Genomic DNA, 26,862 nt, shown 5'->3' with positions numbered 1-26,862 from the left:
TTTAAGAAAGTCCAAAAAAAGACTTGATGGGGGAATGTTAGAAAGATTCTTTGCGCAGGAAATGGTTAAAACATGGAATGCTGAGATGATTGTTGAAGCGCTCCCTTGAAAAAATGGAATTCATTAATTGGACATTATATATTTAAAAGAATGTGGAGAGGCACCAAAAAAATGAAATGAGATTCAGTGATTCAGTGTAAAATGAATACTCCTATAGGTCTTGAAGGACTGAATGGCCTGATTTGTGCTGCAACATGCTGTTACGCCAGTTGTTCAATTATATATTTCTGTATAATGACCCGAGTTTTGCAGTCAATAAGAAAACAAGGGAGCTTGCCACTGATGTTAATGAAAACTATCCACAAAGATTTAGCAATCCCCATCAGGACTTTTCCCTTCCCTGATGGAAGTTTAAATTAGCAAGTGTAGGTATTCTCGGGGATAGCAAACCAGAATTATAAATCCATGGAATCCCTTCACTTTTTTAATTAAAAATTTCATAAGGCAAAATAAACCACTATTAAGATAGATGCTAAAGAAAAGAAAAATATACTTGATGTAGGTTTTTTAAAAAAAAGATCCTTATGTAGAAATTTGAATTACAGGCCGGTATAGACAGTGAAGATTGTGAGGGCATTTAAGAAAGTATTTAAGGAGAGAGTGAAATGGTATGGTTATCTTTGCAGCGGTAGAGGGAGACAGGTGACATGTGGTGTGGCGATGATACATATAGGAGTGCCAGAAAGAACAACAGACAGACTAGATTGAAAGGGATGTTGAGAGACTTGAATCATAAGATGAATAGGTGACTGAGCAGGAAGGTCAAATAGCATTGTTGCGACTCCAAGTAAAAGGCAGTGAAAACTGAAAGAAAATGATGATGGCAAACTTTTAACATTCCACAGGTGTAATATTAACTTGTCAGTGTCAGTAAAGGGGTTTGGCAGTAATTCTGAAGTCCGCATGAAGTGAAAAACCTAGTTACACCACGTTGAACAAGACGCAACTCTCTTGCAAGAGTTTTTACAATGAGACTAACAGCGTAGAGGTGAAAGTTTTCATCATATCTTAATTACACTGGAGAATACAGTCTATGGATACTTCAACAGCTCACTTTATGTATGAGTACAAAATAAAAACTGACGATAACTTCTGGATTTCCACGGCATTCTGTGCATGTGGAGACTTCCAAAGTTGCTGTCAGTTTCAGTGAAGTAATGACGGTGATGCTGACAAGTTCATGGTCATTACTATAGCATAATCCAGGCCATTATCTTAAAAATATCTGAGGCTCTTCTGGCATTTCTTCTATCATCTAAAAATAGTCATAAAATACTTGTTTAAAAAAGAAAATTGTAAGAATGTAATTCATTTAAAGATGTTAGTTTAGAATTGTTCTTATTTTGAAAAAAGGCATTCGAATACAGTATATTTTCTGTCCACCGGAAATAGATATATACAGTATAATATTTTGATTTTCTGCAAGTAATAAGTTTTTGGCCATTGTTCTGCTGATACGCTATCTTAGCAGATAACGGAATATGAAAACACTTGTATGAAGGTGGATGAATCGCATTTATGATATTGGCATGTCTTGGTCATTGAGGAGTAAAAAGGGATATTTCATTAATATTAATTAGAACCTGAGGAACAGGATGAATTTAATCCTTTGTAGTACATCAAATATTTGTATTAATCCAAATGAAACAAATTGTGTGTTGCATGAACAAAATTGAGCCTGTTTGGAAATTATGTAACTATAAAACTTTCCATTTCCTTTTGTGTGCAAACTCATGTTGATTAGAATAATCTTGTCCAAATGCCATACATAGAACTTACTAGAAGTTGATTCTGTATGTCAAATGGCAATTGAGCAAAATATTTATTGAAGTTCTGATGTGACTAATACTTACCAGTCAGTTTTTGATCACTTGGGGCCAGTCCACAACTAGATTTGTAGAATCATTAAAAACAGGAGGTGGGAATTTAGTCTGTCGAATCCATGCTGGCTGTGTGTTGAGCAAACTGTAGTCTCACACTGTGGCTTGATCCCTGTAATTGTATTCCCTCAAATACCTTTTCAATTTCCTTTTGAAAATCACTGTTTTTTTAAAATTTATTCACAGGACATGGGCATTGCTAGCTAGGCCAACATTTATTGCCAATCCCTAATTGCCCAGAGGACAGTTAAGAGTCAACCATGTTGCTGTGGGTGTGGAATCACATGGAGGTCAGACCTGGCAAGGACGGCAGTTCCCTTCCCTAAAGGACATTTGTCGACGAGATGGGTTTTTCTGACAATTGATAATGGTTTCACAGTCATCAGTAGACTCTTAATTCCAGATTTGTATTGGATTCATATTCCACCATCTACTGTGGTGAGATTCAAACCCAGAACATTACCAGGGTTTCTAGATTAATAGTCTAGAAGTAATACAACTAGGCCATCACCTCCCCAGTTGTCTCCACTTCTTGGATAGTGAGGTCAAAGTCATTACTTCTCTGTGTGTGTTAAATTTTTTTTTTATATTTCCACTGCATCTTATCCTCAAAAGCCTTAAATATCTGGAGACATAGGTTTGAATGGTGGCATTTGAATACAAAAATAAAAGACCTGGAATAAACACGCAAACCTAATTGATGACCGTGTAACCACTGTTGATTATTGTAAAAGCCTGTCTTGTTCTCTAATGTCCTTGAAGGATGGAAATCTGCCATCCTTACTTGGTCTTGCTTACATTTGACTTCAGACCCACAGCAATGTGCTTGACTCTTAATTACCTCTGAACGAGTAGTGAGGGGCAGCAAATGATGCTCAGATCCCATGAATGAATTTAAAAAAACATGTTTTTCAAAATCTCGAAATTTGTGTAATATGTAAGTGGTATGGGTTTATCCTATTTATCTTTGTTTCTTTTGTGAAATAAGCATCTGCTTTTCTGTTAAAACCAAATCTGTAATGTTGCGTGCTTATGTTTCAGTGAGAGACCACCTTGTTAAAACCGAAACAAAATCTGTTAAGGATCTGTCAAGCTAGCTTTCAGTCTGGGATATAACTTGTCCATAAGTAATATCAGCTGGGATTATAGTATCTCTTTAATTTTTTCCACTGGAAAAGATACAATGGGCTGAATGGCTTCTTTCTGTGTCATAGCTTTTCTGTGGCTCAGTGGTATCATTACTGGAATGTTGTTAGGGTCTATAGTCTATCAAAGTCCAGATGCTTTATGCTTTTCTCGGTATCAAATGGAGTGAATTGGATTGTCACGTGATGTTGGGGACCTCAGGCGGAAGCTGATATGGATCATCGATTAGATAGTTTTTGACAGTGATAATTGTAGATACTTCATCCTTGACTGGCACTGATGTTCTGGGAATATTTGTGGAGCCATCTCGTAGACCATAGAACATAGAACATTACAGCGCAGTACAGGCCCTTCGGCCCTCGATGTTGCGCCGACCTGTGAAACCAATCTGAAGCCCATCTAACCTAAACTATTCCATTATCATCCATATATTTATCCAATGACCATTTAAATGCCCTTAAAGTGGGCGAGTCTACTATTTTTGCAGGCAGGGCATTCCACGCCCTTACTACTCTTCAGTAGTTGTTGTTTAAGTGTCCGCCACCATTCAGAACTGGATGTGGCAGAACAGGAGAACTTTGATAAAATCTGTTGATTGTTGGGATGCTTGTCTCAACCTGTTGCATTCTGCTTCAGTTGTTTTTCATGGAAATAGTTTTGTGTTGCAGCTTTACTAGGTTGACTCCTCATGCAGGTCTGGTTCTCCTACTTCCCGGCTTGATGCTTCTGCAAAGAGTTCAGGATATGCCAGGCTATGAGGTTTCATATAGTGTTTATGTACAGTTTTGTTACTGCTGATGTCCCACAGTTGGACATGGTTGCTCAGCTCTGTTACTAGATACGTTTGAAATCAACCCACTTAGCTCAGTGGCAGTGTCACACAACATGTAGGGTGTCCTTAATATGGAGACAAGACGTCATGTCCCCATCTCCACAAAACTCTGCAGTGGTTACTCAAGGTATGATTCCATGAGTCTCTGTCAGGCTGTTGCTTAACTAGTCTGCGGGACAGCCCTCCAGCATTGGCACAAGCCTCCCAGGTGTTGGTTAAGATGCCTATGTCAATGCTGGGAGGTCCATCTAGCTTCATTTTTATTGACATTTCTGTAGTAGTTTAATACAAGTGAGAGGCTTGCTGGACCATTTCAAACGGTGTTTAAGAGTCTGTCATATTGCTGTGGATCTGGAGTCACATGTCAGCCAGACGATATGAAGATGGCCGTTTACCTTCTCTAAAGAACTTCAGCGAAACTTCAGCATTTTTGTGACAATCAATCATGGTTTCATTGTCACTACTACTGAGATTGGACTTTAATTTCAGACTTATTAAATCTCGCCAATGAAATAAAGAGATGAGAAATTTCTTCACTTGAAGGTTTGGGACTCTTCGGATTTCTCTTACTTGGAGGGGAGTGGGTGATCAATGAATATATTCATAGTTAAGATTGCTGGATTTTGGAGTCTTTGGGAATCAAGGGAAATGGGGAGTGGGTAGGTAAATGGAGTAGAAGCACAAGATCAACCCTAATTATTCTGAACGGTGGAGCATGTTTGATGGAAGTTATAGTGTACTCTTGCTCCTGTTATTCAAGTTCTTATTGGATTTCCTGTTGTGCTAACTGCTATTCGAATTTAACTTATTATTTGTAAAATTGTCCTCTGCATTTTTAACATTGAACATGATTGTTAAAAATGGGGGTGGGACTTGGATTTCTAAAGCCAGCAAGTGTTTAATTTTTCTGAATCCATAAGATTTTATGCTGGAAGATCTAAGAAGCTTCATTTCTCGGTGAAGAGGTGTGGACACATGGGGTAATGCCTATCCTTGGTACAAAGACTGTTAAAACTACATATACGTTTGGTTAAATCTCTTCATATTTACATCAATTTAACCACAACTTGCAACTTGTCTGTGATATTAAATGTAACCATTGACAATTGTTTTATGGTATAAAACCTCACTTCCATATGGTTTTCGTATTATGAAATGAAAAGATTCTGTAAACACTGTTCTGTCTGGATTATGTCAAGAAGAGCATCTAATATATTTACTTTCTTGGGGAAAGGATAATAATGCAGGACATCTGCACAACATGTTTCCCTTCCTAGAGCGAAGTGAAATTGCTTTCAGACAGGAACCTTGTAATTGTTTGGAAAACGTAGATTTGAATGAAGAAGGTTCAAATATCTATGTCTAAATTAAAAGTTATTAGAGAGACATGATCCATTGAATATGTGGTGGCGATACTTTTTATTTTTCTTCAGTGACTAATATGTATTTGTTTCATATAGGTAGCACAAGGTGGTGTCATAGTATGATGGGATTCAAAGGGTCGCCACCCTGAAGTAATGCTCCATAGTTTAAGACCATAAAATATAAAGCGGAAGTAGGCTATTCAGTTATTCGAGTTTGTCCTGTCTTTCAATGAGATAGTGGCTGATTCTTCAATTCCACGTTCCTTTCTTTTCTCCGTAACCCTTAATTCCCATTTTAATTAAAAATCTATCACAGCCTCAGTATGCTTAATGACTCAGCCTTGACAACCCTCTGTGGTAAGGATTTCAGAGAAGAAATTCCTCGTCATCTCTGTCTTAAATGTGGTCCCCTTAGTCTGTGAGATTATGCTGTCTGGTCCTAGACTCTCCCACAAGGGGAAAACAATCTTTCCTCAACTACCCTGTCAAGTCCTGTCAGAAGCTTGTATGTTTTAATAAGGACACCTCTCATTCTTCTGTATTCCAATGAATGCAGGCTTAACTTGCTTAACCTCTTCTCATTAAGACAGTTCCTCCACACGTAGTACAGCAGACTTTATTTGAAATGGCATTCTCAATAAACTGGCAAAAATTATGTACCTCAAATCCTGGAAGTTCACTGTATTATCGCGATCTCTGCAATGTCTGAATAGTCAGTTGATGGTGCACGTAAGAAAACTGTCTGCTGGTAAGTTTTATTTAAGGCAAAATTGCGTTATTATTTAAGTGATTTATGCAGTAAATGAAATATAACAGTGATATGTATATCCCTGCTTTCCGTTTCTATTAGTGTGTTTTTCCACAGATTATGTGGACCTCTTGATCAACTGAAATATTTGATCAACTGGCACCTACTGGTCTCATAGGTGTGAGTTAATAATAAGTTTGCTATGGCAGCCTAGTGATCCATCTCTGGGTTGCCTGTAATGCCAGTACATCATCTTTAGTTAAGGTGTCCAAAACTGTTCAGTGTTCTAGCAATGGTCTAACTAGAACCTTGTATAGTTTTAACAAAACCTCCCTATTTCTGTACTCTATTCCCTTTGAAATAAAGATGACATTTCATTTGCCTTCCCGATTACCTACTGAACTTGAATTGTTTTGTCATTTTCCAGTCTCTGTCATACTTTTACAAGATGTTCACATAGCTTTTCTCTTTCCCCAACCGTTGGCCCCACGTGGAATGGGTAGTTTTTCCCAAGCTATCTTGTACATTGATACAATCATGAGAGTAATTTTATTTTTCATCCTTGAGCTATGAATTGAAGGGAAATGGAGGCAACATCCTTCAGCTTCTCTTGTCAGTGCAACTTGCTAACCTTTGAAATATTTCTGACTTTAAATTCTAGCTTATTTATTTGAGGAATCTCACTTACTTGTGCAGTGACTCCATTAGTAACTTGTAGTTGAAAAGTACGTTGTAGATTAGCATTATGGAAAAATTATCTAGTATCAGTAATCCTTCTTGTACGTGCGGGTTATGCTGCATTCTATGTCTTGGATGGGCTTTGGACTTTGGCAGTTGGAATCTGCTGGTTTCCCAAAATGCTGGCACAGCTGAAGAAACTTTGAAATGCAGCAGTGAGGTTATTTACTAGATACATGTCCTGAGTCAGTTGGACAATTGTTTGGATAAATGGTAGGTTTAATAACCTAAATTGTACTCTGTATTGTGCAAGCTGTGCATGCTCGAAGCAAAACATGAGCTGATGACTGGATGTCCAGTTAAGTTTCTGCATTTATGAAGGGAGGAAAAGTTGCATATTGAATCTTTTCAGTTTTGTCAGAACTAATAGATCATTCTGCAGCTGTAAAATACAGATATATCCAAGTGTTCTAATGTGTGAGCTATGATAGATTTTTTTGGTAGTCATCTTTTAGCAGGTTTCTAAAGTATATTTTCTTTGCCAATTCGGATAAAGTTGCGAGCACACTACTCCTTGACTTCAAGGGACTAGAACTTGGTGTGGTTCCAACAGGTAGAAAATACAAGCATTTCTAAAAGCAGAAAGGAATCCACCTTAGAATTGTGGATTGTGTAGAAAAGGGGAGATTAGTACAAAAGAACACAAGTAGAATGCACCAAATACATTTTACTTTCTTAACTAGTGCACGGAAATGAGGGTGACAAGGCATTGCTGTTTTGAGGCTATGGATAATGCAAAATATTTGAATCAAACATTAATAACCAGTAAAATTGATGTAGGGTCTGGAATTGGACTTTGAGTATAATTTCAAACTTTAAACCTGCCAGGAATAAGATGAGCTATGGGGTTATAATCCCATGAAAGAACCACTTGGAAAGGAATTCTAGGCCCAATGTATTTTGATATGTCATGGACATTTTGAGAGAGACTAATGAAGAGGATCCTTTATTGTTGCCTGAATCATTCTTTTCGATAAACACTGCTTTTTGTTTTCAAAAGCAGCTTCTTATTAATAGCCCAGGACAAACTAATTTCTGGTTTCCAGAAAAGTATATTTTTTTTCTCTTCATATCTCCATATCTGTTTGTAACAGATTGTTTGCTGTGTAGTGTTCTGGGCTCTCATAGATACTCACAGAATGGAATGTAACAATGTGTCAGGTGCACAGCTTCTGAGAATATGGGCGGTATTTCTCGCTTTCAATCTTTCAAAAGTACGTGTGTTACTCAAATATAATACAACTTGATGACATTCTTGAGTAATTGTTAAAACTTTTTACATTATCAGAAGGAAAATGTATGCAATCAATATTATGAACCTTTATTTCAATTGAACCATTTATTAACAGTAGCAGAACATATTTGGTGCCTTTTACTTGGTATTATTTTAAATTGTTATACTCCCTCTTTCTTCAAATACTACAATTCTGCAGTTTTAACAGATGAAACTTGCATGATGAACTTTTAAAATTGATTTATGTGCCTGTTCAAGTATGTTGCATCGTGCACCATTTAATGTCTTGATATTATTAGGACACACTGGTATCATAATTTACAATCCAGTATATTTAATGTATATTGAAGCATAGCATACAAGATTCTTCATTTTTAATGACTCCAACCACCAGAACATCACATTATGCTACTCAAAATGCTCACTGTAAAACTTCCTGATTTTGTAAGGACAAAATCGATAAAAGTACTGTTAGGCAAATGAACTTGGCATGACATGGTACAGCACAGTATGATGGGTATAGTCCCTATTATTAAAATGTTACAGAAATCCTTGTGAGAAACATCTGCAGAGCACTTAGACTCATAGGAGTATACAACATGGAAGAAGGCCCTTCGGCCCAACTTATCCATGCCAACCAACATTTGAAAATGGTTCTTAAACCAAACGAGTTCCATTTGCCTGTGTTTGGCTCTTATCCCTCTGAACCTTTCCTGTCCATGTACCTGTCCAATTGTCTTTTAAGTGTTGTAATTGTACCTGCCTCCACTGCTGCTTCTGGCAGCTCATTCCATATATGCACTACTCTCTGTGTGAAAAAGTTGCCCCTCAGGTCACTTTTAAGTCTTTCCCCTCATCAAATTGGAAATGTTATCCTTCCGTTGCACTTTCCTGAAATTCTAGTTGTGATGTTGGTGCTGGTACGTTGATGTGCCATGCCATACATGTTTGCTCACACTTGGGATTTTCCCATTTAATAGTTTCCAGAATTTTGACCGGGGAAGGTGAACAGCAAGCTCATTTGAAATACCACCATACGTCCCCTTACTGAAGGAAGGATGTGATTACATTGGAGACAGTTCAGAAGAGACTCACTAGATTTAATTGAGAAGTGAGAATTTGTCTTATAAACCAAAATTGAGCAGTTTAGGCTTGTACTCTCTAGAGTTTAGAAAAATAAGACGAGATTTAATTGAGGTATGTAATATGCTAAAGGGGATTGACAAAGTAGATGTGAGAGGATGTTTCCTCCTGTGGGGCATTCTAGAATGAGAGGTCATTGTTTTTAGGGCAGAAGGGTAGCAGATTTAAAGCAGAGATGAGAAATTACTCATCTCAAAGAGCATTGAATTTGCGGAATTTACTTTGCTAGTGTGCAGTGAATGCCAGGACACTGAGTATATTTAAGGAGGAGATAGATAAAGTTTTCATTAGTAATAAGTCTGAAGGGTTATGGGGAGTTGGCAGGGAAGTGAATTAAGGCTGAGAAGAGATCAGCCGTGATCCTATTCAAGCAGTGCAGGCTCCAGGGGTTGATTTGCCTACTCCTACTCTTAGGTAGACCATAAGACTATAAGACATAGGAGCAGAAATTAGGCCATTCAGCCCATTGAGTCTGCTTTGCTGTTCAAGCATGGCTGATAAGTTTCTCAACCCCATTCTCCTGCTTTCTCCCCATAACCCTAGATCCCTTTGACATTCAAAAACCTATCTATCTCTGTCTTAAATGTACTCAATCACCTGGCCTCCACAGGCTTCTGAGGCAGTGAGTTCCACAGATTCCGCACTCTCTGGCTGAAGAAGTTTCTCCTTATCTCCATTCTAAAAGGTCTTCCCTTTACTCTAACGCTGTGCCTTGTCTCCTAGTCTCTCCTACCAATGGAAATATTTTCCCAACATCCACTTTGTCCAGACATTCAGTATTCTGTGTAAGTTTCAGTTAGATCCCCCTTCATCCTCCTAAACTCCATTGATTATAGACCCAGAGTCCACAAACGTTCCTCATATGTTAAGCTTTTCATTCGTGGCACCATTCTCTTGAACCTCCACCAAACCTGGTCAGTATATTTCCTCCTGAGATATGGCGCCCAAAACTGCGCACAATACTCCAGATGTGGCCTGATCAGAGGCTTCTAGAGGTTCAGAAGTACATCCCTGCTTTTATATTCAAGTCCTCTCAAAATAATTGCCAACATTGCATTTGCCTTCCTAAATACTGACTCTTCCTGCAAGTTTACCTTGAGAGAATCCTGGACTAGAACTCCCAAGTCTGTTTGCACTTCAGATTTCTGAATTTTCTCCCCATTTAGAAAATAGTCCTTGCCTCTATTCATCTTACCAAAGTGCATGACATCACACTTTCCCATGTTGTACTGCATCTGCCACTTCTTTGCCTACTCTGCTAACCTGTCCAAATCCTTCTGCAGCTTCCCCACCTCTTCAATACTACTTGTCCCTCTACCTATCTTTGTATCATCAGCAAACATAGCCAGAATGCTCACAGTTCCTCACATCTAGATCATTAATGTACAGAGTGAAAAGTTGTGGTCCCAACACTAACCTTTGCGGAACACCACTTGTCCCCACCTGCCATCCTGAGAAAGACCCTTTTATCCCCACTCTCTGCCTTCTGCCAGACAACCAATCTTCTATCCATACTAGTACCTTCCCTCTAAGACCATGGGCCCTTATGTTACTCAGCGGTTCCTGTGCGGCGCCTTGTCAGCGGCCTTCTTGAAGTCAAGGTAGATAACATCCATTGGCTCTTCTTGGTCTAACCTGCATGTTACTTCCCCAAAGAACACGAACAGATTCGTCAGGCATCACCTCCCCTTCATGAAGCCATGCTGACTTTGCCCTTTTTTCTATACATTTCCAAGTATTCAGAAATGTCATCCTTCACAATTGACTCTAACATCTTACCCATGACCGAGGTTAAGCTAATCAGCCTGTAACTTTCCGTCTTTTGCCTTACTCTCTTTTTAAACAGGGGTGTCATGTTAGCGATTTTTCCAGTCCTCTGGGACCCTCCCTGACTCTAGCGATTCCTGAAAGATCACCACTAACGCCTCCGCTTTCTCTTCAGCTATCTCCTTTAGAACTCTGAGGTGTAGTACATCGGATCCAGGTGAGTTATCCACCTTCAAGCCATTCAGTTTTTCTCGCACCTTCTCCTTGGTAATGATCACCGTACTCCGGTCTGCCCACTGTCTCTCTCAAATTTTTGGGATGTTACTCATGTCTTCCATCGTGAAGACTGATGCGAAATAATTATTCAGTTCCACAACCATTTCCTTGTTCCCCACTACTATCTTCAGCTTCATTTTCCAGCAGTCCAAAGTCCAAACTTGCCTGTCTTTTGCCCTTTATATATCTAAAGAAACTCTTATAGTCTTCCTTTATATTACTGGCTAGCTTACCTTCGTATTTAATCTTCTCCTTCCTTATTTTTTTTTGTTGCCCTCAGTTGGTTTTTGTAAGCTTCCCAATCCTTTGGCTTCCCAGTGCCCTTCGCCACATTGTATGCTTTCTCTTTTGCTTTTATGCTGTCCTGACTTCCCTTGTCAGCCATGGTTGTCTCGTCTTCCCTTTAGTATGAGTATTTTCCTCGAGATGACTTTTTGCTGTGTCTCCTGAATTACTCCCAGAAATTCCTGCCTTCTCTGTTCCACTGTCTTTGCTGCTAGGATCCTCTCCCAGTCAGTTCTGTCCAGGTCCTCCCTATGCCTCTGTAGTTGCCTTTATTCAGCTGTAATACTGTTACCTCTGATTCTATCTTCTCCCTCTCAAATTGCAGAGTAAATTCAATCATATTATGATCACTGCCTCCTAAGAGTTCCTTCACCTTAAGCTCCCTTATCAGTCTGCCTCATTGCACAACACTAAATCCAGTATTGCCTGTTCCCTAGTGTGCCCCACCACAAGCTGCTGCAAAAAGCCATATTCCTTTCCTTGCACCCTGCTACCAACCTGATTTTCCCAGTCCATCTGCAGTTCTTACGTTCTTATGTTAAAACCTGAAACTTCCTTCCTCTGTGTGTGTACCTGTACCAGTTGGACTCCACTGGTTCAAGAAGATAACACCACCTTCCTAAGAGCAATAAGGGATGTGCAATAAATTTGACAGTGACTGTGTCAACAAAACCTGAATCTCCCTTGTTATTGACACATTCGGTGTAGGATCCCTCAACCATACTACATACTCAGTTGAGAATGAAGAGAGCGAGAGCAAATAATGTACTTTTCTGAATTGAGTTCTGCTCCTAATTCAAGGAAGCAATTTTTGACAACATTGAAGTGAGGGGAAAACCTGAGGCATTTTAAGCATTCATAATTAACGATGAATATTTCCAGATGAGGTGTGAGTATGTCATGTAAAGAGTAAAACTGCTCCATAGACCTGGTGATTCCAAACTCTGAAGGATACGACTTTCACTTTGGGGGAATTTCTAGTTTCCCGGGTTCACTATCCTTATTGCAGCATAAAAAGAGAATCTGCTGGAAATTTGAAATAACAATGAAAGCTGATGTTGGAAATACGTAGAAAATGAATCCCTTTTAAAATCTCTCTTAAAGGGAAAATAAAGTCTAATGTGCTAGGATAAGTTCTATTGGATATGCATATATAGAATACAATTTCTGAAGTAAAATGTCCAAGGTCACTGTTGCCCAATTGCAGTTGCTGACGAGGCATAGGTTTGGCTATAACATAATAATAGTTTTAGCTGCATCTGACCAAGTCTGGTAGAAAATGACACACTGCAGGTGACTAATTGTACAGTAAATGTATATATTTATGCAATAGCTTTCACCATTCAACATTAACCTTTGCCATTTTTCTCTTTAATTAAAACTTTGTAACTCCTGAATGAATTCACCAGGCACAGCTCCTAAATTGAAGATACTGTCATACTTCTCCATTCTGGAATGTGCCATTGCAAAGAAGGTCTGAAGAGAGATGCAGTGATTTTTGTCTAGGTTCATTCCGAGCACATCTGTCATGCAGGACCCTGTGCTGTACGGGCTGTCCCCTGGGACGCACAGACACAAACATCAACTGCGCCTGGAGGACCATCAAACTGTTGAAGGACACTCATTGGTCTGCCCTAAACATATTTGTCTTCCAGTGTAAAGAGTTGTCCTCGACTGAGTATTGCAGACTGGCCCGCTTCAACATCTAGGACTACACTGAAGCTTGGGGCAGCAGTCGCCAAGGCGTAGTGGGGAAAGACCATCATTAAGGGTCTTTCTGCCAAAGCATAACAAGGGTCTGTTCAGTTGTCAGACCCTCTCGGTGCCTCCAAATGAATGTAAATAGTTTCTTGCGTAAATAGAAAATGCCTGTTTTGCAACTGTAGCAAAGCTCTGAGAAATGTCAAAAATCCAATGTTTTACTTTTCTCTGCAAAGACTTTACAGTCCTTAGAGTCTTTGTATGTACTTTTAAATGATTGTGAATAAAGTGTATATTTGAAGTTATAAAAAGCTCCTAACTTGGTGCAGTGTCTTAGGTTTCTGTCAAGCAGTTATGAACAGTGCTTTGACTACATTAGAGTAACTGTTGAGATGGTTGTCATATCTAATAAGTCACATTGGACCACGCATGTTAACACTACTCCTTATTTGTTGAGCTTTTAGCCTTTGTTATGTAATACACGACCAATTGTTCCTGTTTATTGAGCTGAACTTGATGCTAGCAGCCTCTCTGCAATGTTGCTGGGGTTCTAAGATGCTGAGATCTGTCCACCGTTTCAGTCCATGTTGCGCATCATTTTAGCAGATTGCCAGTAAGCAGGAATTAAAGTAGTAAAGTGAACAGACTATCAAAAGACACTTGCAAACTTTGGGCTCAGGTGTAGATTGTCTGTATTGAGATGCCTAAAACATCTGTTCTCATTAACCTGCAATTTCAGCAACAGACACTGGAGAACTTGGGGATAGAGAATTGAGGATTCTAAATTTCAGCATCCTAAACTTGTCGTTTGCCACTTCCCATCCCTAAATCACCCGATTGCTGGACTTCAGGGTCTAATTATGACCATGGAGTTGTTGTCGATTGTCAGAAAAATCCATTTGGTTCACTAATGTCCTTTAGAAAAGGAAACTGATATCCTTACTAGTCTGGACTACAGACTCTCAGCAATTGTCTGGTTGACTCTTAACTGCCCTCTGGGCAATCAGGGATTGGCTGACTTGGCCAATGACACTCACATCCTGTGAATGTAAAAAACGTTGTAAGCAAAGGATGTCCTTGAAACACCACTAAATGTTTCAATGTCAGTGAAGTGCTTATTTGAAAGTAATGTAGGAAAATTTTGCAGTTGACTTGTATACGACAGGGTCCACGTTAATGGCAGTGAGCAAGATAAATAACTTGCATTTATATTATATTTTACATGATTCTAAAATGGGTGGCATGGTGGCTCAGTGATTAGCACTGCTGCCTCAGTGCCAGGGACCTGGGTTTGATTCCACCCTCGGGCGACTGTCTGTGGAGTTTGCACATTCTTCCTGTGTCTGTGTGGGTTTCCTGCCACAGTCTAAAGATGTGCAGTTTAGGTGGATTTGCCATGCTAAAGTGCCTGTAGTGTTCAGGAATGTGTAGGTTAGGGGGGTCTGGGTGGGATGCTGTGAGGGTCGGTGTGGACTTGTTGGGCTGAAGGGCCTGATTCCACACTCTAGCGATTCTGTCATCTATGAACTATGATGTCACAACTTCTGACATACTTTTGAGAGATAAATATTCATCAAGATATTGAGTAAACACCTCAACCTTATTTGAGTTGTGCTGTAGCATCTCGTGTGAACTGAGGAAGTATTTAGACGTTCCTCCAGTCCCGCAATTAAAATCTCAATCTAGATTACTTGCTCAGGTTACTGAAGTAAGCCTTTGACTCGGGACCTTCCAATATGGAAGTGCAAGTGGTATGACTGAATCAGAATCTGGGAGCTCAAGCGCAGTTGCTCCATCTGAGATTGATTGATCACTGCCCAGGGATTGTGTTTATAGTCTGTAACTGAAGAAACTTGGGTTATCAGGGAGCCGTCTGAACTGTAATACTTACCAATGTAAAAGTGCACTTTGGTTTACTCCTGGAGGCAGCCACAGAAGAACTTGAACTGACCGCTTTTCCAGGAACTCCCTTGTGTGTGGTTTTCTTAGCCTTTACTGTTGTAACTGATGGTGGTTATCCCAACAATAACAGATTTTAAGTGAAGCACAAACAGCTTTTGTAATCAGTTAAAGATTATTGCAGTGACTTTGGTCCTCCATGTTTATTAAATAACATTATGTGATGCAAGCTAGTTCCCAGGTTCCGGGTGTCGAGTCGCATGGGCAAAACTTAGTAAGGTTGGCATCTTTTTAACCCTGAAGGACATTAAAAAACTAGATGAGTTTTACAGTAATGCAGGAAGTAGTTTCATGGTCATCATTTGGCTTCTATTCCAGAATCATGAGTCAAATTCCACCAGCTGTTGTGGTGGGATTTAGATTCTTGTCTCTTGGACGGTAGACTGTACCTTTGAATCACTAGTCCTGTAAAATTATCACTATGCTACCATTCTCGTGTAGGATAAAACTTGATTTTCGAAGAAATGAATGACACTATAATAGGTATCTACAAGGGGGGCTTATGACAGTGGAGTTGTTCCTACTGTTGGGCTAGAAGGTCCAGGTTGAAATCCCACTTTCCATGGAAGTGTGTCATAACATTTTTATTAATTATTTGATTTTAGTAAATGTATCTTTGATAGCTTTTTCAACCAGCACCCGTAATGGAGAAAGATGTCCTGAGGTATGAAATAGCCACTGGAGAAAGTGGGCCCTGAGCTAAAGGAGGCAATTAAAAGGTTATTAGAGGTGGATTTTGAGGCTGGGCTTGAAATGAGGTAAGCAGATGAGGCAAGGGAGTTCATAGAGGCACTGTTGCAGAACGAAACATTCATGGCAGACAGGGTAAATGAATGAATGGAAGAAGTAAGATGGGGAATGATGGATGTGCAAGAGGTTATGCAAACTATGATCTATGATCAGTGACTAAGGTCGGTGCAAACTTGATGGGCCAAATGGCCTCTTTCCACGCTAGGGATTCTGTAATGATAATGACAGGTAGGATTAGTTCTGGTTTGTGGTGGAAACTTTGATCAGTGACATTGTACTGCTGTGAATGTTTGTTGGCATTCCTGTTTCATTTTCTTTTCCCAGATTTAGAGTTTAGATTTTTGGCTAATTGGTAAAGGGAGTAAGTTGATAGAGAGGCTTGTTACTGGCAGTATATTGGATCTTTCCCTTTTTGAGAAGAAGTGGAAAGAGCCCACACCCATGTTGAAAGGTTGTAGTTTTAAGGTAGGACTGCTACTGATCTGCAGTTTTAAGTGAGAAGGAAAAAATAACCAAATTCACATAAAGGTGTCATTTAATGCTTCAGACAAAGGAGTTCTTAAGATTGTGTCTCTGTGGTTTGGATGATCAGTGTAACTTGCAAATATCTGAAATTTTTCGTATTGATTCTTTAGGTTCGGATTGCTCTGCAACTTGAAGATGGATCCAGACTTCAATACCTTTTTCAATCTGGTTTGACTCTCTGGGATCTTCTTGACCACTTTCCTGAGACCAGGTGAAGCATGTCACTCTTTTGCCCAAAACTGAATGAGGAACAAAAGAAGAGTTTTCCTACTCCTCAACATTGTTACCCTTCACTGGGCTAGCATGCTGGAAATCATGTCCTGCTATTTGTGGGAGTGTCACAAGAGTATACAGAATTTCCCAATTTATTTGTTTGTTAGAGCCAGGTTGACAGAAAGCACAGACCATTTTTCTGTACTTAAGAATTACCGTTTCTTACAAATAAATTGATAACGTGTAAACTATTATGAACTGTCTGCATATAATTCTACTAAAACACTAGCTGTCTCCCCCGCCCCCATAAATAATGTAAATGCAGACAACACAGACATAGAAAAAAACATATTTTATGGGTGGAGAAAAAGAGTGGGAAGGGTGCTGAATGGTCCCTGTCCACAGCGTTCACAGATTTTTTTTATTGTCAGGACTGGCTGCTCCTTGGTCTTCCTTGTCCAGAGACTTTCACTTAGTTGCAGGAGGCTTTCTACAGGTCTGGAGGTCCAGTGGCTGCTGACTAATCATTCACGTCCACAAATTGTTCAGTTACCTGTAACCCAGTCTCATTGGTGTCACCAACAACGAGTCACCATTCCACAAACCAGTCAACTATTTGTTGTCAGCTCCCTGGTTGAGTCATCTGCAATAAAACATACCCCTCCACTGCTTGACTAAACTGCGGTGTGAGCAGCCTTTACAATGAATGTCAGGCAACTTGATTTTTAAAAGCAGTAATCCTTTCCACAATCCTTTCTTTATAAAATATAGTTTTTCCCATTTCTGCCAACAATCAAAAATGCAGATAAAATAGAATTATATAACAAACTGAGCTTTGCTAATATATCATGATTTCCTCATAGTGTAGAATCTCATACTTGAAGTAATTTGTTAATTCACATCATTGTTCATGTGCTGAATGTGATGCTGTTCTTCAACACCAGATTCAAGAGACTACAAATTTTCATCTGCTTGTAGAGAATATATTGCAGGTGTGACAAATATTTAGTTCTTTGCAATATTTTTCAACATTTACTCGATTATAGACTTCCATAAATGTTTGAGTTTCTGTCCTTGATTATCAGGAAAAAAGATAGAAACAAATATTTGGAATCTTGTGTCAAATAGTAACATTGGAATAAGGAACAAGAGTAGGCCACTCAGTACTCCAGATGTGTTTCGCCAATGCCCTATATAACTGAAGCATACTCTCCCTATACTTGCATTCAATTCCCCATGCAATGAAGCATAATATTCTACTAGCTTTCCTGATTACTTGCTGTACCTGCATACTAATTCTCTGATTCATGTACCAGGCTATTGCTGCATCTTCGAGCTCCTCAACATCTCACCATTTATATTGCATGCTTTTTTTCTGCCAAAATAGAGAATTCCACAAATTTTCCCACACTGTACTCTATTTGCCAGACCTTTGCCCAATCACTTAATCTATCTATCCCTTTGTAGGCTCCTTCTGTCTTCTTCACAACTCATCCAAATCATTTATGTAAATTGTAAAGACTTGAGGCTGCAGCACAAATCCCTGTGGTACACCACTCGAGACATCCTGCCAACATGAAAAACCTATTTATTCCTGCTCTTTCGTAGCAAAATATACTGGTCAGTAAAAATTGTATGCTCTTTTGAATATTAACGTGTACATTTCTGGGTCCTGTTACCTGAAATCATTGATTCCTTGTTCTGGATATGTTCCAATACGTTTATTTCTGTACTCCTTCCAAATGGGCAGTATTCGTGATAAAATCTTAAGAATGATTTGTGATAAGATGTTAAAATTTTGGACATTGTAACTGAATTGGGTACTGTCCTTTCTTGATGTCTGCATGGATATATTTCTAGAAGAGGTCACTGCTTTTTGGTTGGGAGCAGGAACCCTGGCCAGTTTTCTCTCTGGCCAGTGCAGGATGGCTGAAACCAGTTACAGTACTCGTCCTATAATGAGCTAATTGAGCACACATTGACAGTTAAACCTCAGAATCCTTTGGGCTGTGAGGCTTAGCTTATCACTGTGTAAATCTTTTGCACCATTGAAGAGTGTATTTTGAAAATTCTTCTGAAAGATGATTCCCAAATAGCATAGTTGGTTAGGTTTAGGTATTATCAATGCACGTGTAGTGTTCCAGTGCTTGAGCCGAGAAACTGAAAGACCTGGTCAGGCTGGGCAGGATGGAACTTTCCCTGAATCTCCTGCTTTAAGGATTAAAATTTGGTAATGCAGCACGCTCATAAAGTAAAATTTTAAGATTAATTGGATTGAGCTTGATATTTTCTCTAAATATATTGTCCTCCCTTCACTGCTTTATATTAAAAAGCAATTTTAAAATGTCACTGCATAAATTTGGCATTTATCTAATTCAAGGTTTGCACACATTGATTTTCTGTGCTAAGTACAATTGCCAGTTTGAGCAGATCATGCAGGAGAGTTAGTGCACTGCTTTATTGTTTTTCTGGATTGCCTTTAGCGTCTTACGCCATGGTTGACTTGTTGTACACCTTGCTGGATGGCCATATTTCAGGAGTGGATGGATATAGGCTTTTCGTCTAAAGAATAATCTCTTTCCACAGTGATAGTGATGTTGCTGATGAGCTGTGTTCATGCCTTCTGCCTCTTAAAAGCTTTGTGCTGGAACTTTGGCTGCCTGCCTGCTGATGCTGGTTCTTTTAGCTGCTAAGCCCTCGTATTCAGCTCCTTGCCTTTTTTATTTTTGGAGAACATTACAGTGCAGTTTCCTTGCCATTAGCATGTATATTCTTCCAAATCAGCCAGATATCTCTGGGACTTTTTAAATCCTTTTGTGCTCACCAAAGCTACCCAACTGACACCATTAACATACCGAAATTCATTCAGGTGTTGAAATGTCATTGATGTATCTGAGGGAAAGTTGTGGTCTGTTAACTAACACCCATTATGAGCTCTTGCCTTTGTGTAAAACCCTCTTCAGATTATTGCCAGCAGTTTGACACTCACTCTGCACTCAAGCAGTTATCCCTTAAATGCGTTCAATGAGGGTATTGAGAGCTGAAATGGTATTTCAAAGACATTACGTAGGAAAATCTTGCTAGACCTGTACATGGCATTGGTGAGATCATGCCTGGAGTACTATGTGTAGTCTGGTCTCTTTACTTAAGAAGGTTTGTACTGACATTGACATTTCAGAGAAGGTTCACTGGACTGATTCCTGAAGTGAAATGCTCTCTTCTGAGGAGGGTGGCGCGGTGGCTCATTGGTTAACCCTGCTGCCTCACAGCACCAGGGCAACTGTCTGTGTGGAGTTTGCACATTCTCCCTGTGTCTGTGTGGGTTTCCTTTGGGTGGTCCAGTTTCTTCCCACAGTCCAAAGATGTGCAGACTAGGTGGATTGGCAGTGCTAAATTGCCCATAGTGTCCAGGGATGTGCAGACTAGGTGGGTTTGCCATTGTAAATACAGGGTTACAGGGGTAGGGTAAGAGGCTGGGTCTGGTTGGGATGCTGTTCAGATGGTTGGGGTGGACTTGATGGGCCGAATGGCCTACTTCTACGCTATGGGGATTCAATGATTCTATGAAAGGTTGAGCAATTTGAGTCTATGATCATCGGAATTTTGAAGAATAAGAGGTGATTTTACTGAAACTTATAAGATTCTGAGGGGTCTTGACAAGATAGATGTCAAAGAGCATGAAGGAATCTCACTGCAGTACAGGGTGAGTGTGTCTCAGTCTTTTTAAAGGGTTAGTGTTGTTAGTTCATCTTCTGGTTAGTACAGACAGTTCAGATAGTGAGTAAGTTGGGGGTGCTATTTATTAGAAAGTAATAACTAGTTGTTAGGTAGCTAATTAAAATTTAACTAGTAAACTAACAGCCAAAAGAGGATTAGTCATGTCAGTTGGTGTGGTTTTGTGTTCCTCCGGCAAGATGTGGTCAATCCTGGAAACTGACAGCATCCCTAATAATTACATCTGCAGGAAGTATACCCAGCTTCAGCTGCTCACTGAACAAATGGATCAACTTCAGCAGCAGTTGGAGACACTAAGGAACACATAGATGGTGGAGAGTGTCATAGATAGAATTTAAAGAAATGTGGTCATACTCAAGGTACAGGAAGATAGATGGGTGATCACTAGACAGCATAGGCAGTCAGTGTATGAGTCCCCTGTGGCTGTCTCCCTGTCAAACAAGTATTCTGTTTTGGATACTGATGATGGTGATGGCCCATCAGGTGACGGCATAGCAGCAGCCAGAGCAGTGGCACCACGGCTGGCCCTGCTGAATACAGGGAGGGACAAAGCATAGTAGAGTAATATTAATTGGAAATTTGATAGTCAGGTGCATAGATCTGTGGCCATGAGAGAGACTCCAGGATGATACGTTGCCTCCGTGGTGCCAGGATCATAGATTTTTTTGAAGAAGTAGCGAAGAGGGCAGAGCAGTGGACGTGATCTATATGAACATCAGTAAGGCATTCGACAAGGTTCCGCATGGTAGACTAGTTAACAAGGTTAGATCACATGGAATACATGGAGAACTAGCCATTTGGACACAGAACTGGCTTGAAGGTAGGAGACAGAGGGTGAGTAGTGGAGTGTTGCTTTTCAGGCTGGAGGCTTGTGACCAGAAGTGTACCAAAATGATCGGTGCTGGCTTCACTATTTTTTGTCATTTTATATAAATGATTTGGATGTGAACATTGGAGGGATGTTTAGTAAATTTGCAAATGACACCAAAATTCGTGGTGTAGTGGACAGCAAAGAAGGCTACCTCGGAGTACAATGCGACCTTGATCAGATGGGCTGATGGGCTGAGAAGTGGCAGATGGAGTTTAATTTAGATAAATGTGAGGTGCTGCATTTTGGAAAGGCAAATTAGGGCATGACTTATACACTTAATGGTAGGGTCCTGCGAACTGTTGCTGAACAAAGAGACCTTAGAGTGCAGGTTCATAGTTCCTTGAAAGTAGTGTCATAGGTAGACAGGTTTGTGAAGAATGCGTTTGGAATGCTTGCTTATATTGGTCAATGCATTGAGTTGGGAGGTCATGTAGCAGCTGTACAGAACATTGGTGAGGCCACTTTTGGAAAACTGTTCAATTTAGGTCTACACGGCATGGAGCTGGAGGAACACAGCAGGCCAGGCAGCATCAGAGGAGCAGGAAAGTTGACGTTTCGGGTTGGGACCCTTCTTCAGAAATGGGGTCTATCTAATCTATTCTTTCTCTTCAGTTCAGGTCTCCCTGCTATAGGAAGGATGTTATGAAATGTGAAAGGGTTCAGAAAAGATTTACAAGGATGTTGCCAGGGTTGGAGGGTTTGAGCTATAGGGAGAGGCTGAATAGGCTGGGGCTATTTTCTCTGGAGCATTGGAGGCTGAGGGGTGACCTTACAGAAGTTTATAAAATCATGAGGTGCATGGATAGGGTGAGTAGCCAAGGTCTTTTCCCCAGGGTAGGAGAGTCCAGAACTAGAGGGTGTAGGTTTAAGGTGAGAGGGGAAAGATTTAAAAGAGACCTAAGGAGCAACTTTTTCATGCAGAAGGTGGTGCGTCTTTGAAATTAGCTGCCAGAGGAAGTGGTAGAGCCTGGTACGATTAGGTTGTTGATATGCTAGCCAAGCTGGCTTGTTTTTGTTCGCATGTTTCGTCGCCACGCTAGGTGACATCATCAGTGGAGCCTCCGATGAAGCAATATTATTCTACTCAGCTTGGAATTTGTACTGTCCAGTCTGTTGTGGTAAGTAGTGTCACTTCCGGTGTTGATCTGTATGGATTTAAATATGGGGACCGGACAGTATAAATTCCAAGCGGAGTAGAATAACATCGCTTCATCGGAGGCTCCACTGATGATGTCACCTAGCATGGTGACAGAACATCTGAACAAAAACAAGCCAGCTTGGCGAGCAAATCAACAACCTCATCCACAACCCGAGCTACAGATCTTTGCCAAAACTTTAAACCTGGTACGATTACAATATTTAAGAGGCATCTGCATGGGTACGTGAATAGGAAGGTTTTGGAGGGATATGGGCCAAATGCTGGCAAGTTGGACTAGATTAATTTAGAATATCTGATCTGCATGGAAGAGTTGGACCAAAGGGTCTTTTTCCATGCTGTACAGCAATATGATTCTGTGCTCTCTTTTATGGAGGTATATAGAACCATGGGAACGAGGTTTAAATACTGTGGGAAAAAATGAGGAATTTTTCTTCTCTTGGTCTTACATCGTCTGAATTCTTTTCTACAGCGTGCTGAAAGCTGGATCGTTAAATGTATTCAAGACCAAGTTAGATTTTTGATTACTGAGGGAGTTCAAGGTTTTGGGACGGGCAGGAAAATGGAGTTAAGATCACCATTAGGTCAGCAATGACCTTATCAAATAATGGAGGGGTTTCAGTGGGCCAAATGGCTATTCCGGTTTCTTTTGTTTTAATGTTTTTTGTTCTTGTTAGCTCAATTAACTGGATGGCTGGTTTGCAATGCAACATGACACCAACAGCAGGGTTCAATTCCCATACAGCTTGATGTCACCAGGATAGTCCCACCTTCTCAACCTTGCCCCTTGCTGATCCTCAGGTTAAACCACTAACAGTTGTTTGTCTCTGTCTGAAATGAGAGAGGAGCCATGTGGTCCTCTGGGACTGTGGAGATTTTACCTTTATGCCATAACAGATGTAGTTGGGATGAATCATATTAAATACTGATGAAAAATAAGATAGATAAATGAAAAATAGTGAAGTGGGAGAGCATAATTATGGAAATAGCAATTTATGTAACACCTTGATGCAAAGATTTAGTATTAGAGATGTACTGTCATTGACAGTGAAACTGAAGTTGTTGTGCAAAGAGGACATTTAAATTGATGGCCAGATCGTTGGATTATATATGCAATAGGATAATCTTTGCAATGCTAGTGAAACCACAATGAAAGTGACATATCCTGTTCTGGACTTTATAACCACTGAAAGGTACAACAGAAATTGGCAAAGGTTGAGGAATGAATCTGTGCTGGTGCTTAAAGGATTTGAGAGCGAGATGGGGTGGAGAGGAGAGGGATGGCGTGTGTGTGGATTCTAATGCTTCTGTTCAAGTGATTGTAGCTCCAAATTTAAATAAATCAAAGTATGGCCAGTGCAGTGCCAGTTCAGAATCATTTTGGAATGTGAAATGCAAAGCACTGGAACCTCGAGGGGTCTCTTTGGTACAATATAAAAGCTGGATAATTGAGTCGTTTGCAAACTACAGGTGATGTACTTCTTTGCACCTTATCTGGAGTATTTTTGTTTAGACAAACAAAGTTTGCTAAATGAAACCATTGTGAAAGTAAAAGGGTAGCAGACAGATCTTCAGGTCTGTATAATTAATTTGAAATGGTTGAAGAGAAAGTTTTCAGAAAACCAAGCTTACCAAACGTTTTGGTACATAATCAAAACCTTATCATTAACTACAAGGTGACTGTGTGGTTCAGGAAATATGAAAGTGGTGCAGCAAAAATTCTTGATATGTCATTCTGGAAGGATAGGTACCAGACTGCTGATTTTTATGTTGGCTTTAAATGCTCGTGCTGTCTCTTTCTGTTCTTTAGCATCTTGTGAAATATAAAGAACTTGTGTGGTAATGCTGCACTTCGTTTAGTAACTGCTCAATCTAATGAAATGTGTCATAAAATGGGGCCTATGAGTTTAGTGGACAAAGTTATTTTAACTTCTGTTATGTTTTTGATCTGTCAATTTCTGTTTGAAGAAACCTGAATGTTGCATGACATCTAAGTGCGAATATAATTGGTCCAAACTACTAGTATTTGAATTTTCCCTTTCAAAACAACGGTCTTGTCCAATTATGACTCTAGCTTGTCAAGAAAGTGGCAAATTATGGTGTTTTCAAGATTTCTCCTTTGTACCAACTGAATTATGTGGTCTTTTTCTTTAAATGTGCCAGTGACATGATTAGTGTGGTCAAATAGAAAATATCGCCTGCATTCTCGAGGGTTTCCTTCTCTGAGCTGGAAGTTAAAGAATGTTTTGGAGTTGAAAGTAGAATTGATTTTTTGCTGTATGACATATGCCAGAATGTGGATGCTGAATGCAAAAGAAGTGTTTCATTTCCTGAATACTGGCATTTTTCTGTCCAAAATTCATGATTTTAAAATTGAAAGTGTTTTGCAGAGTGGCATTTTGTGTAGTGCAGGGAAAAAATGGAATTGTTTAATAGATCATATTTTGGGCATAAAACAAAAATAATAATTTGGATTTTACGCTTAAACTTTTGTGATCTGAAGTTAACATTAATTAATTGTTCTGAAATTGTTAGACAATCAGAAGTTGCTTCTTACAACTATGACATTTGTGACATGAGTTAGCCAGCTTTGTTTTATGTGTAATGGCTGAAGGAATTTGGATAACATATATTCAAAAGATATGATTTTGCAATTTGAATTGCTCTAGATAGGTCAAAAGGATGACGAACGTGTTAAAGAAAAACTCACTTTTATGTGTCATCCTTGGAAGAAATTTATGGATTGATAACACTATGAAACTAAATTTCTTGTCAAGATTGTATTCTGTCGTTAAATGTACTGCACTTACTTTCATGTTGAGTAAAGGATGATAAATAGCAAAAATGTTACAGTTTGCATCTGTTTTTTATTTAATGCATTTTATTGACAAAATTTAAAGAATGCAGCAATGTGATTTTCTCCTTCAAATGAGGAAATGCAGTTCGGACCAGCATTCGGATGAACTCAAATTATACCTTGGGTGAATAGCACGTTCCATATTCAACAACTTGCAGCTGACATGATATTGAAATTGGTTGTGATTTGCACACAGTTTACATTTAGTTGAACAAATAGACAGTTGAGACTACAATGTGGATTTGTCTTCTGAAATTTATATTTTACTTGACAACTTGATTCTGTTGCAGTTTTAAAATTAGATAGGTAACAACAACCAAAAGGGAATAAAGAACATGAAGGCGAGAGTCCTATTTGCTGTGTCCCTCCATGGTGCCAAGGTAAAAGATGTCTCTGAGATGGTGTAGAATAATTTGGGGAAGAAAAGGAAGCAGCCAGTAGTTGTGGTTTATGTAGGAACGAGTAGCATAGAAGGAAAAGGTTGAGGTTCTCCAGTCAGTTTCAGCAACTAGGAAGAAGCTAAAAGGTAGGACCTCAAAGATAAGTAATCTATGGATTATTCCGAATGCCATGTGTGAAGAAACCTTTTTTTTTTAACCAGGTGATCTGCCTGAAAGGTTAGTGAAAGCAGATTCAAGAGTAACTAATAAATTCACTGTAGAGGGCTGTCAAGGCTGGGTTGTTAAGTATTTTCAAAGCTGAGATTGACAGACAGATTTTTAATCAGTTAAGGGAATTGATGATTATGGGAATAAAGCAGGAAAGTAGAGTTGAGGATTGTCAGATCAGCCATGATCTCATTTAATAGCAGAGCAGACTCAAGGGGCCGAATGGCCAATGTCTGCTCCCACATGGTCATACAGGAAATAATTTATAGGGGTATGAAGAAAAGTCAGTGGAGTAGGATTACTTGTATAGCTTTGCCAAAAAACCTGCAACAGACATGATAGATTGAATAAAAACCGAAAGAACTGTGGATGCGGTAAAACAGGAATAAAAACAGAAGTTACTGGAAAAGCTTAGCAGGTTTGGCAGCGTCTTTGAAGAAAAAAATCAGAATTAACATTTCGGATCCAATGACCCTTCCTCAGGACTGTCAGTTCTGAGGAAGGGTCACTGGACCTGAAACATTAACTCTGATTTTTTTCTTCACAGATGCTGCTAGACCTGCTGAGCTTTTCCAGCAACTTCTGATAGATTGAATGGCTGCCTCCTGTGCTGTATCTTTGTGTTCTGTGAGTCATCTTGTTTGTCCATCACCAATGGTATTAGGAACTCCTCACAATTGTTACTGCTTAGGCTATGAAAGCAAAGTCATACAGATATGAGGATGGATGGAAATTGCTGGAAAAGCTCAGCAGGTCTGACAGCATCTGCAGAGAGATCAGAGTTAACATTTCAGGTCCAGTGACCCTTCCTCAGAACTGTCACTGGAACTGAAACATTAACTCTGATTTCTCTCCACAGATGCTGCCAGAACTGCTGAGCTTTTCCAGCAATTTATGTTTTTGTCTTTGATTTACAGCATCTGCAGTTCTTTTGGTTTTTATAAGGATGGATGGATATGTTGGGGAAGTACAATTGGGCTTTAGAAATCTGAACGTATGTTAAGAATGCATCAC

The 26,862-nt window shown here is 39.6% G+C and overlaps 1 protein-coding gene across 5 annotated transcripts in view; it reads left to right on the top strand.

Annotated features, from left to right (window-relative positions):
- The window catches only part of aspscr1 (ASPSCR1 tether for SLC2A4, UBX domain containing), a 210,698-nt gene that overhangs the window by 21,758 nt on the left and 162,078 nt on the right, over nucleotides 1–26,862 (top strand). For 4 of the 5 annotated variants that reach the window (XM_048610706.1, XM_048610705.1, XM_048610704.1 and 1 more), the window contains one exon: nucleotides 16,519–16,619. The exons of the other annotated variant lie outside the window; for it this stretch is intronic. In XM_048610706.1, coding sequence (XP_048466663.1) covers nucleotides 16,519–16,619 — 101 coding nt within the window. The remainder of the gene's footprint in view (nucleotides 1–16,518; nucleotides 16,620–26,862) is intronic. 5 annotated transcript variants of the gene reach the window in all.

This window comes from Rhincodon typus, chromosome 23 (genome assembly GCF_021869965.1).
Source record: "Rhincodon typus isolate 14 chromosome 23, sRhiTyp1.1, whole genome shotgun sequence".
NCBI classification, from domain to species: Eukaryota; Metazoa; Chordata; class Chondrichthyes; order Orectolobiformes; family Rhincodontidae; genus Rhincodon; species Rhincodon typus.
The sequence above is the reverse complement of the archived record's forward strand: the minus strand, read 5'-3'. Positions and strand labels throughout refer to the sequence as shown.